The sequence below is a fragment of the Leptonychotes weddellii genome, chromosome 12 (genome assembly GCF_054177405.1).
Source record: "Leptonychotes weddellii isolate Sample4059 chromosome 12, ASM5417740v2, whole genome shotgun sequence".
Taxonomy (NCBI): domain Eukaryota; kingdom Metazoa; phylum Chordata; class Mammalia; order Carnivora; family Phocidae; genus Leptonychotes; species Leptonychotes weddellii.
Genome location: NC_138380.1, coordinates 64,111,440 through 64,124,613, shown reverse-complemented (window position 1 = coordinate 64,124,613; position 13,174 = coordinate 64,111,440). Strand labels below are relative to the sequence as shown.

General features: G+C 37.3%; 1 protein-coding gene across 3 annotated transcripts in view; it reads left to right on the top strand.

The window, feature by feature from the left end:
* Window positions 1-816: 816 nt before the first annotated feature.
* The window catches only part of VPS50 (VPS50 subunit of EARP/GARPII complex), a 126,090-nt gene continuing 113,732 nt past the window's right edge, over window positions 817-13,174 (top strand). For all 3 annotated transcript variants that reach the window (XR_014139358.1, XM_081800533.1, XM_081800532.1), the window contains exons 1-2: window positions 817-974; window positions 7,310-7,378. Coding sequence is in view for 2 of the 3 variants with exons in the window: in XM_081800533.1 (XP_081656659.1) it covers window positions 942-974; window positions 7,310-7,378 (102 nt within the window). In the remaining variant the exon portion in view is untranslated. The remainder of the gene's footprint in view (window positions 975-7,309; window positions 7,379-13,174) is intronic.

Here is a 13,174-nt window from a genome sequence, read left to right as displayed (position 1 = left end):
CTTTTCTCTTTCCTTCTTTTTAGAGATTTTATTTTTTAAATAATCTTTTCACCCAACAGGGAACTCGAACTCACAACCCTGAGATCAAGAGTCGCATGCTTGACTGAGCCAGCCAGGCGCCCCTGGACAGTTCTTTCTTAAATCAAACGCCTAACACCTCTCCTATTACTTTTCTCAATTTAACTAAACTGCTAAGAGTTGAAATGAGAACTTTAAAGTGTATAAATGTATACTTATTATTGTTATATTTTCTATCTCGACTTGCCTTAGATCAGATGCGGTTTTATTTTTTTGCAGTGGATGTCAAGACTGAGAAAGAACAGCCCTAACCTTGGACAGCTGCCTATTGCACCACACCTTTTCTCAGGCCAAAGCCCAGAACCAGCTGCAGAGTCCCAGGTTCTCAGATCACTTCTGGGAGAGTGCCTTTCCTTGAGATCCTGTCACGTCAGTCTCACGTCCTCCCACCCCGCCTCTCTGGACCAGGTTGGGTTTCCTCCACTACACTGTGAGGGGGAAATCACGTCAGTCCGGTTTATATACGGTCTTCTCAGGGCTTGCTCCTGTCGCTCAATGCCTGGTCAGCTATGAGTTAGGTTTTCGCCTTACCGAAGCGGGGTGACCAAGAGCAAGCACCTCCGTAAAGACGGGCGGTCGCCGTGGTCACTCAGAGCAACAAGCTTTGCTGGCTTAACTGAAGCATACGCTATTTTGCTTCCTGGGAAATGTAGTACCTGAGCTGTCCTCGTCTCTTCATTGCCGGTGTCCGCGGCGGCCGGAAGACTACAATGCCCAGCATGCTCAGCGCAGGAAAGGATGACCCGGGTCAGCAGCTCCACGTGACTACTCACTATGGCTTCCCTGTGCCCGGGCCAGCTGTCTGGTGGTTCGGCGTGATTTATTAGTTCTTTGCGGCAGGGTACCACTCTTACGATTCCGACATGCAAAAAATCAAATCTCTTATGACCCGACAGGTAAGTAGCGGAGGCTGAAGCGAAGGCCTCCTCCGTCTCTGCTGGTAGAGGAGCCTAGATGTTCTGTCTCTGGGCTGGGGCGGGCGGAGCAATAAGATTTGCTGGCTTAACTGAAGGTATGGCTGGTGGCAGGTATCAGGGGCACTGGGAAGCCGGGGCACACCCTGGAAAACTTACCTGAGCCACCGTGATCTGAGCCCTGCTCAGGCGGGTAGCGGCGTCCCAGAAATATTCCTTTAGATAAGGTTAATGAGCGAGTTTCAATGAGGGCTATCTTTGTCTCCTCTCCTTTTTGCCATCGTTCCAGTGACAGCCCCAGCTACCCTGCAGGGCTCCCTTTATCTAGGCTGTGTGTCGTCTTTGAGCAGGTGGCCGGGGTAGGGAGGTGAGGTCTGTGCAATAGAGATGACTGGAAAGCGTGAAAAAAACGGATGAGTTGAAGACAGAATTGGTAGCTTTATGACTTCGGGCAAGTTCACAAACCTTGTAGCTTAAATTTCCAGATGTGAAAATGAGAATAATAATTATTTTTGTTAATCTTATTTTATAGTTCTATTATGAGAGTCACCAATAATTTAATGTATGTGAAAAGATACTTTAAAAATCGTTGTTATGGCAAAATAATGGCCTTTTATTTTTTGCTGCAATGACAATTCATGAATAAAAACTTTGGCTTTTTTTTTATTATTATTCCATCTCATAAATGTTAGGGACTTCCTAATAATGTCTCAGCTTCCTTCAAGGAAGAAGTGGCAGAATTTCCTTTTACACACTTACTGGTTATGATTTGGTTTTAAATACCTTTATTTATTCAACTCTAATATTTCACCAGAATTGGCCATTCATCATTATCTTTATATGAAAGAAGTATAATTTAGAATTTTAAATCAGAGAATTTTGAGGACTTTGGAGAATATGGAGGATAATCATTCAGTGAAAGGTTCATTTGTGAGTTTTGTTGTTGATTAGAAGGAGATTACAAATTCCAAATTAAACTCTTATTTGAGAGATAATCTGAATAGGTTACAAATGGTAAATATCTTGTGAAGAATACGTGAATCCTACATGATTATTTTACTCCTTTTAAATTATATTGTTAATGTCATGAAAATAAAATTTAAAAGTTCTTTGAATAATAAAAGATTTAAGTAAGTGGCGATCCCTCACATTTGTTGAGTACTGGTGTTATGGTTCATACCACTTGTTACTTGAGGATGTTTGGGTCCTGCTCCATCCTGCTGGAGCCATGTGACCTTGAGGAAGTCACCAAACTTTTTAGAGCATTTGTTTCCACATCTTTAAAATATAAATAGTAACATGTAACTCATGGGGTCAGCCTGGTGGTGATGTTCATATGATATGATGAAGATAAAGAGATAAAGGAGTTAACACATCTCCTGGGTCTTACCAAGGAAGTGCTTGATCACAGAGGTCTCCTAAATGTAGTGCAATTGTGAAAATGGTGATTCTTCAGCCTCCATCAGTTGCTTATTGGACTTGAGCAGGTCAAATCAGTGCTTAGTTGGTATAGAAAAAAACTAAAGAACACATACAAAAAGCTGGAACTATACTGTGTAAAAAGTGAGGTAAAATTAGGAGTTTTACATAGATTTTTAAAAAGATTTTATTTATTTATTTTAGAGTGAGCGCTCGAATGGGGGGCAGGGTGGAGGAAGAGGGAGAGAATCTCAAGCAGACTCCATGCTGAATGCAGAGCCTGATGTGGGGCTTGATTTCATGATCCCAAGATCATGACCTGAGCCGAAACCAAGAGTTGGACACTTAACTGACTGAGCTACCCAGGCGCCCCTACACAGATTTTAAAAGTCATCCTAATTATGTTTGTTTATGGCTTGACTTCCACATGTTTAATCATTACTAATACACGTTTCATGAATCTTTGAGGTATGAAAGTAGGCTGCCGCCTGGAGTTACATTGGAGATTTTTATTTAGTACTGTTTATTATTGGGTTAAATTTAGTAGTATTACAAATAAATATACACAAAGATGTTTCTTTTTTGTAAGGCTAAAGAATATGCTGATAATATCATTAAGGTGGAGAGACAAGAAAGGTCTATGAAACTTAGGTTTTTTGGTATTTCAGCTCTGCAAGGATCTTGGTGTGGAAAAGAGTGGGAGGATGGGCTTTGTAGGCACTCTTTATTTAGATGAGGTCTGTTGTTCAGCTTTCTCTATTATGCTGGCCCTCTGTTCCTTCAGTTCATTCAACAAATGTTTACAGAGCACTATGTGCCAGGCACTATTCTAAGTTTGGGGGTGTAGCAGTGAACAAAACAGACAAGTGCTCAGGCAGACAGAGGGATTAATGCTTAGGAGGAATAGGGGATAGGGAGGCCTGGGAGTTGTTGGCAAATTGGGATCATTTATAATTTTAGATAGTTTGGCCATGGAAGGTCTCACCGAGAAGGTGACATTGGAGTAAAAACCTGAAGGAAGTGAGGAAGGGAACTATGCGGATATTTGGGAAGGAGCATTCCGGGTGGAAGGAAGAGCAAATGCAGAGGCCTTGAGGCAGGAACATGGCTGAGGAACAGCCAGACGCCAGTGTGGGTGGAGTAAAGTAAGTGAGGAGAAAACAGTAGGAGGTGAGGTCTGGATGAAGTCAGAGAGCTGAGAGCAGGAAGCCAGATCACACAGGACCTCATTTTGACCTCATCTCCTACTACTTTTCTTCTCACTAATAGCAAAGCCATGCTTCTATTATGATTGAAATAGCAAGCAGAGGCTTGATCTCATTTTACATAAATGGACTTCAGAAAGATCTTTCTGGCCTCTTTTAAAAGAATAGTTTGAAGAGGGAAAAAGAGCAAAACCAGGGAGAACAAAAAGGATGCTGTTGCAGTAATCTGAATGAGAGAATGTGTGGGCCTTAACCAGAATGTTAGTGATGAAAGGGTTGAGAAGAGGTTAGATCATTTGTATATTGTAAATATAGAGTTGACAGGATTTCTTGGCAGATGGTATTTGGGCTGTGAGAGAAAGAGAAGCATCAAGGTTGATTCCAGATGGTTTGGCCCCAGCCATTGGAATTGCCATTTAACGAAGTGGGTAAGGCTGAGGAAGGAACAGATTCAGGAGAGGCAGAAAGTTTTTAGACTTGTTCATTTGAAAGCCTCTTTTAGATATTTAAGTGGCGAGATAAAATAGGCAGTTGGCTAAGAGTCTCAATTTCTGAGGAGAAACACAGGATATAGATACAAATTTGGGACTTACAAGCACATATAAGGTACATAAACTGGCTACGATCACCAATGGAATGAGTGTGGATATAAAACGGGGGTCCACACTTGGAACATTTGAGATTTCAGTGTTACAAGGTTAGGGGAAGAGGTGGATCTAGCAAGGCAGATTGAGAAGGAGCAGCCAGTAAGGGAGGACTGCAGCATCTCAAAGATCACCTGTCCAGTATCAGATGCTCAGTAAATATTTTTTGGATACATGGTGGATAAAGAGATAAAGAGCTACCAAGTAGAGTGGAAGCCCGAAGTAAAAAATTTAAAAGAGAAGGGAGTGATCAGCTGTGCTAACTGCTGCAGATGGGTGGCTGAAGATGAGAATGAGCCTTTGGACTGAGCAGCATGGGGGTCATCAGGTACCTGATAGCAGCACTTTTCATGAAGTGATGGGGAGGAAAGCCTGATTAGGGTGGGTTTAAGAGAAATTGAGGACTGAGTATAACCACTATGTTGAATTTCGCTGAAAAGAGAAGGAGGCAGAAATCACCTCACATGCTCCTTTTGATCTTTGGGACATAAGTTGCTGGTCTCATAAATGGAAATAGAAGATTCATGTAGATATAACAGAAGTAGTCTGAAGTGTTAATCTTCTTTGAGAAAAGAAATAAAGTGCAGAGGCAGGTATTATTTATGCTGAATTTTGTATAAATTTAAACTGGAGAAATTTATCCAAACAAATACCAAATACCAAAGAAAATCAATAATGGTTAATGATTTTGTAAAAGCAGAATACCATAGTTATAACCATGACTTTCTGCTTTAGAGAAGTGAGGATAAAAATCATGACTTCATTTTTGTCAGTAGAAATTTATAAAATTGCTAATCAAAGGCTTTAAGATCTATAACCCTAAAATACACGTGTCAGATGTGCTCTGAGACATTTATGTAATTCTTTATTTCAGTTTTGATAAAAGAAAAGCATTTCTCTGTGATCACAGTAATAATCAGAATAATGGTTAGCACTTAAAGAATGCTTGCCATGTACTAGACACTGTTTTTGGCCTCTCACATACATTATCTCCTTTACTCCTTATTATTGGCCTCTGCATTATTGTCACATTCATTAGAATATAAAGATGGGCAGGTTAGATAAGTTGTTCAAGACCACGGGGCCCATTCCCTGAATCACTGAGCTCCCCTACTTCCTAACATGTAACAGGGTTTCCAATTTTTACTTCTTTTTTTTTTTTTTTAAAGATTTTATTTATTTTTGACAGAGAGAGAGCATAAGCAGGGGGAACAGCAGAGAGAGAGGGAGAAGCAGACTCCCTGCTGGAACAGGGAGCCCGATGCGGGGCTCGATCCCAGGACCCTGAGATCATGACCTGAGCCGAAGGCAGATGCTTAACCGTCTGAGCCACCCAGGCGCCCCCAATTTTTACTTCTTTTATTTTGTACATTTGGTAGAAAGTTGCCATATATTAGTAGCAAATTATTATTGTATGGGGTGACTAATTTGGAGATAAGGCCTTTTCCTATATATTGATATACATTCTTCTTTACATTTCAGGCATTGGTTTCTTTACTGAGTAGCTCTGGGGAGAAAGAAAATTACCTGTGATATATTCCTCCAAGAATTTCTGTTAGATTGGATAAACACATCTATAGTTTTAAAAATATTTGTTTAAAAGGCATGGCAGGTGCACCTGGGTGGCGCAGTAGGTTAAGTGTATGACTCTTGGTTTCTGCTCAGGTTGTGATCTCAGGGTCGTGAGATTGAGCCTTGCATTCGGCTCTGCACTCTGTGGGATCTGCTAGGGACTCTTTCTTTCTCTCTCTCTCCCCTTGCCCCTCCCCTTGTGCGCTCTCTCTTTCAAATAAGTCTTTAAAAAATAAAAGGCATGGCAGTTATATTTTAAAAATATATTTTGGAGTGGTCATGATTTTGAATCAAATTATGAAGTTTTGCACTCGTGTGTATGTATATGTGTGTGTATATTGTGTGTATGTGTGTGTATGAGAGGGAGAGAAAGAGGGATAGAGAGAATATGAGAGAATGAAAGTGAGAGAAGCCTGGGTGGGGTGTTCTGGGAGTAGTGGAATAATTAGGGGTGAGGCAAAGCACCTTATCTTAAAAAAATGTAGTTATGGCTGGTCATATTTTATAATAGGGAAGATAGAAATCATAGCTCTATAATTTAAAAATAAGTAAGTTCTGCTGTAAGTCTCAAATAGTCAACCTAAGTATGCCATATGTTTTGGTAACTGAGGACATCATAGGGCAAATATAGGGCATCTAAAGGACAAAAATGCTCTTCAAATTTATGTACCAGCTAATTTTGTTTACAAACTAATATTACAGGGACTTTAGATATCTGCTTTGAAGAGCCTATATTTAAAAAGAGCTTTCAAAGAAAAGTGAGATTGCTAACTTCTTTCTGTCTTGATAACTTTCCTTGGTTCAAATGAGATTTTCAGAATCCCTCAGTTGATGTGAATATAGAAATTACTGGGTACCAAGGAGCTAAAGAACAGTAGAAAGCAGCAAGACATGAGATTGAAGTCCCATGAGATTGAAGTATAAATTGGGTACATTGGTGAGAAATAATCAGGTAGAATCAAGGGTATTTATGTATTAATTAAGCAATTGGCATTATTTAGAAATCTTTGATTAGCTAACTGGTTGCTATATTATATCATATTATATATATGATATGTATATATATATATAGATATATAATATATATATTATATAAGAATCATAATACTTGGTCCTTCTTATCAGGTGAATTTGATAATGTTTAATATATAAGTGCTTTTATAGAATGCTTTTTGTCACCCAATTTTCTTGTCTGTTGGTTGTTTTTAAACCATGGTTTAGCTAGACTTCAACCATTAGTTGTGAAGCTGCCATATAATACTTTTAAACTTCCAAAGTACATCTTTACTTGATTTGATAATAGTACTATATGTATTAAGTGACAGTTGTTTTTAGAAGACATGTTCTATATATTTTAAAGCAGGAAACTTCCTATTTTTAAAATGGTGATTTCTATTTTAATAAGTATGTTCTATCATTTTACAGTTCTGCAGCATAATTAAAATTCTTTTTATTTTATTATTACTATTTTTTTAAGGGTCTGAAAAGCCCTCCGGAAAGCCTTAGTGATCTTGGTGCCATTGAGAGTCTCCGGGTCCCTGGAAAGGTATTGATCTACATGTGTGAGCGTGACTTTTCACTTCCTTAAGAAATAATATTGCCTTTGGATAATAATTGATTCACAGAAGCTATTCCTTCCCACAGGCAGATGGTAGTTATGATAGAGCTAGGTAAATTTTTATAGTATAGTAGGCTTGGGGCTTGTTTTTGCTTTCATTCCTCATTGGGATGCAGTATGATTTATTATAGTGAAGCAGAAAATGCAAAATTGATAAATTTAGAGTTTATTATTGTATCAATTTTTAGCCTGAAAGCAGTTTTATACACACACACATGTATATGTATGTATGTGAAACTTATTGATTTTTCTGCTGTAATTTGGAGAAATAAAATGAAATAATTTACTTTTTATGCTGTAACACTGTGAGTCAAAAATCATCGTTAATTATGTTTTTGTTATGGAGCAGATTTTTGAGCAGGTAGCTAAAGCATAATTTATACTAAATTGTAGCTATCTTAGATTTTAATCCCCTGATTTATGTGAACTTCTCAGTTTACAAATTTAATAGGTGTTATTTGAAAGCTAGCTGGCTTTCCCTATGGAGAATTATTAACCATTGTAAAAAAAAAAAAAAAAAAAAATCCCCTGCTGTTTCTCACTCCAGGGTGTTGCCACTTAGAGCTGCCTCCGTGAATAGCAGCTCCATCACAGATCAAAGTGTCTTCTGAATGTCTGCTCTTGGGATTTTCAATTTGAGGATCATATTTGAAAGTACTATTTGTTTTCTGTTTCTGGCATCTTAATACATAGGGCTTGTTTCTCTTGGTCAGCAATCATAAGGCCTGTCGTGACTCCTCAGTGTCAGCTGCTCAGGAGAGTGATTTTCCACCCCTATGAGGAGTCTTACCCCTTAACGTGAATTTTGTATTTATAGCTTAGCTTTAATTTTGGGTCAGGCTCAAACATATTCTCCAAATGTGATAAAATTCTAACCAGCCCATTTGCATGAAATGAGTCAGACAAAAAGCTTAAAGAGGCATTTTGAACAGTTTTGTTTGTTGTTATAAGAGATTGTTGCATCTGCTGAAATTGGGAACTAAGCCATAACCATAAATCCTAATTGACAAATAATTCTTTTTATTTCTTTGACTCAAGAAAAGAGATCATGCATTATGAACATGCCTTGAATTAGATTGCATTAGATGTTTCAGAACCAGTGTAAAATTGATGGTGAGCCTCTTTAAAAAATACATGAATGTATTGCATAAGAACTTTCTGTTGTTTTTAAACCTTGCATGAACTTTTGTTGTCTTTAAACCATGCACCTTGATGTTTTTCCAGTAGGGGTAGGTAGTGAATTTATAATGATCTCATTACCCAGTCTTCTCACTGTCCCGTCACCCCAGCCCCATCCGTGGCCTGCAATGTGTGATTTGAGATGCCTGGCTCTGGGTAGAGAGGCCAGTCTGGGATCACAAGGTCAGCAAATGTAAATGCTTCAGGTGATGATTAAGCTTGGGGCATTGGTCTAAGAAGCTAAGTTGTTAAATTGTAAAACAGTTAAGAGCAAAATTAGGATCAATGCAATCAGCTTAAATGTAGCCTCATGCTAAGAAAGCTCATAAACTCTTTGTGCTTGTTCTCTCTCTGCATTCTCTTGAAACATCACAAGTGCTATAGGGTGAGTTGTAGTTTTGATTTGCATTTCCCTGATGATGAGTGGTGGTGATATATATTTTTACATGATTTGTTTTTATACAGTTGCCTTAAAATTAATGTCATGGCTAATTCTTGATAAACTGAACTTCTATGGCTTCAAAAGATGACCTTTATATTGAATTTTTCAAATTATTAGAAGTATTTCTACAAAGTCTGAAACATTAATTTGAAATGATTATTTTTTTATTTTTACTTTTTAAAGATTGATTTATTAGAGAAAAAGAGAGAGTGTGCACGAGCAGGGGTAGAGGGAGAGGGAGAGAGAATCTCCAGCAGACTCCCCACTGAGCACAGAGCCGAAGGGTGGGGGTGGGGGAGGCTCAGTCTCACAACCCTGAGATCATGACCTGAGACGAAATCAAGAGTCAGATGCTTAACTGACTGAGCCACCCAGGTGCCCTGAAATGATTATTTTAAAATAACCTTTTCCTGTAATAAAAATAATATATACTGTAAATAGAAAACACAGTAAACAGAAAAAGATACCTAAGGAAAAAAATCACAAAATCACCAACATAGTCAAGTTTAACATTGCCTTTTGGTCTTTTCCCTATGTATATTCAAAAATTTATTGAGCATGTGTTTTGTGCTAGGCATTCTCTAGGGACTGAATAGTAGTGAAAAAGACAAAACTCTGTTGCCAGGGAACTTAGTTCAAGTGGAGGGAAGACAGGCACTAAACAAGATGATTGCAAAGTCTGACAGATACTATAAAGGAAATAAGGTGATAAGTTAAACTCTGAAGCCAGAGGCTCTTTCACATAGAGTAGTCAGTGTAGTTCCCCTCTCCTCCATTTTTTTTTTCAAAAATATTAAATCCTATAAATTATTCTGAAGTTTGGGTTTTAAAGTTAGTAAAATGTATTGCAGAGAAAATGCTTACAGTATAATACTAGGTTTGAAAAGCAAGCTACCCAGTAGTTTGGCTTGGGTAGATATTTTTTGAACTTAATTTATACCTGTTACATTGTCTGTTACCAAAAAAGACAAGAAAGAAGTTGGTGAGGATGTAGAGAAAAAGGAGCCCTTGTGCGCTATTGATGGGAATGTAAATTGGTACAGCCACTATGGAAAACAGTATGGAGGTGCCTCAAAAAATTAAAAATAGATAATAATAATAATAATAATAATATAGAGAGTTTAACAGAAAAAAATTATAAATATAATTACTGTATGATTCAGCAATTCCACTTACAAAGAAAATGAAAACAATAAGTTGAAAAGATATATTCGCTCCCATGTTCATTGCAGCATTATTTACAACAGCAACGACATGGAAATAACCTAAAGTGTTCATAGATGGATGAATGGATAAAGAAAGTATATGTGTGTGTGTGCGTGTATGGACACGCACACATGCAAGCATAGGATAGACCTTGAGGGCATTATGCTGAGTGAAATAAGTCAGAGAAAGACCATATGATCAAATACTATATGATGTCACTTATATGTGGAATCTAAAAACAAAACAAAACAGAAACCAGTTCACAGATACAGAGAACAGATTGGTGGCTACCAGAGGCAGTGGGGAGGGGGCAAAATGGGTAAAGGGGTCAAAAGGTATAAACTTCCAGTTACAAAATAAATAAGTCATTGGGATGTAATATACAGCATGGTGACCATAGTTAATAATACTGTGTTGCATATTTTAAAGTTGCTAAGAGAATAGATCTTAAAGTTCTCATCTAAGAAAAAAAATTCTGTATGTCTGGTGATGGATGTTAACTAGACTTATTGTGATGATCATGTTGCAATGTATACAAATACTGAATTATTATGTTGTACACCTGAAACTAATATAATGTTGCATGTCAGTTGTACCTCTCAATAATAAAAAAAATGCCTCACTGTCTTAGTTTGGGTTCCCCTGATATTCTAATGCAAGAAGTAAAAAACAAACTCAATTTATGCTATTTAAGTAGTCAATGTAAATACTTGTATAGTAAAACTTTTAAACGTTAACTTCATCTAATAGCTCTAACGCACTCAAGTATACGTATGTAGAACATTAAAAAAAAAGGCATCCTTGGTCTTTAGGTATGGACCCATTTCTTCTTCCCTTTCTTGTCATAATGTCTAAGTTGTGATAAGGAATTGAGATTTCAGTGGAGTTGTCAAGAAAGAAGTAGTTTAGCTTGGGTTGTGTTATGTTAAAGGTTCTGGTATTGGGGCACCTGTGTGGCTCAGTTGGTTAATAAGCGTCTGACTCTCGATTTCAGCTAAGGTCATGATCTCAGGGTCATGGGATCGAGTCCCGAGTCGGGCTCCACTCTCAGTGGAAAGTTGGCTGGAGATATTCTCCCTCTATCTCTCTCTCCGTCTCCTCCCTCCCTCTCCCTCTCTCTCCCCCCCGCCCCTCCCCCCGATTGTGTGCGTTCTCTGTCTCTCAAATAAATCTCTCGATCTCCAAATAAATGTTTTTTTAAAAGTTCTTGTATAAAGAATAAATAGTAGGGAAATACTAGGATGAATCATAGGAAATGGCTGTTTCTTTGAGTTAAAAATAATCTAATACTGGCAAATTTCATATGGTGCAACTCACTAGAAAGAGGAGGATGGTGAAGGAAAACTGAAGGGTGTTAGGTGTGCTTGAGAATCCAGAAAGGACTGTTGATTGATTTTTTTTTTTGAGAACTATATAAATTCTGAGTGGGAAGAAACCTTAGAAATCATCTGGTACAATTTCTGCATTTTATGGACAGGATGACACTGTATCCCATTTTAAGACATGTGAGTCAAATAATGATCCATATACTGAAAATTTGGAATTTTGGTGGAGAAAATAGAAAAAAAAATTAGGATTCTTTTCAGAACTTTCTATAGAAAAGGAAACTTTGAGAGTTCAAAAATCTCAGTTTAAATTGTTCAGAGCCAATGTCAGTGGTGTACAAACTTTGCTGCATATTAGAATCACTAATAACCAGGCCCTACCCCATTCTAATTAAGTCACAGTGTGTGGGGTGGAGCCATGTACCATCAGTAAAGTTTAGAGATTCCCCAGGTGATTCCAATGTGGAGCAGTGTTTGGGAAGTTTTGCCAAGTGGAGGACGTGATGACAAGAATGGAGAAAGGGGAACCACAGGAATTGTTGTAGAAAAAGTTTTTGAAGTTTTATGGACAGTTTTTGTGCGAAAGAGTAAAGAGTTAGTGATGACCTAAAATTTCATTCCTGGGGAATGGATTCTGTTTACTTCAAATTAATGGGACTTCCATGCTGAGGTAAGGATATAAGAAATTAAGCTATATAGTATTTACTGACTAAATTTGTTCCCATTTAAAGAAATTAATACTTTTGAATGATGTGAAAGGTTTTTACTTCATTCAATTGGTTGTAAGACTTATGAAGACTTGAGACCAAAATTTATTATAATATATAATAATCACAATAGCCACAGGGTTAGTAGTTACAGAACTTACTAGGACTGTATTCAAGAGTATATGTTGAATCCTGATTAAAAATATCAGTATTCAGAACCTTATAAATCTGTATCTTAACTTTAAGTAAACACTTTCCATAGTTCTTCCCTAATGGTTATATATCATAAAAAGAGTACTGAGAAAAAACAATACTAATATTAACATTGTATTTTTTCTGAACTACTGCCTTCTGGTATTATTCTTTAAAGTTTTTTTGTTTGTTTTTAAGATCCTGAATTTACTAACTCATAAATACAAATAGGATTCAGCTAGGTTTGCTATTACATGATTGGTTTAGCTATGCTTTTGATTTTTTTCATTAAAGAAAAATATAGGCCAAGGGAACAAAAGAAATCTCGGTTGCAGTCAAAACTTGAAAATATATTTGTCTAAATATAAGAAGGTATTTTTGTTTGCATACTTAATGCATTCCACAAATATTTATCGAGTACCTTCTCTTATATAACGTTCTAGGAGTTTGCGCAGAATGTTTTCTTGCTTGTAAAATACTTCTGTGAAGTAAGATAAATGGATTTGACTTGACTTCTTAGCATCTATGAAAAGAATCCTAAAACCACACACTAACTACAGAGCTTGGTTTTCAGAACTTTACCAAGATATGAGGAAAGTGTTGGATTAAGTCAAGAGAGCTGGTGTTGAGGTAAACATTGAGCTTATGAAAGGGAAGTTGTCTTTTTTTTTTT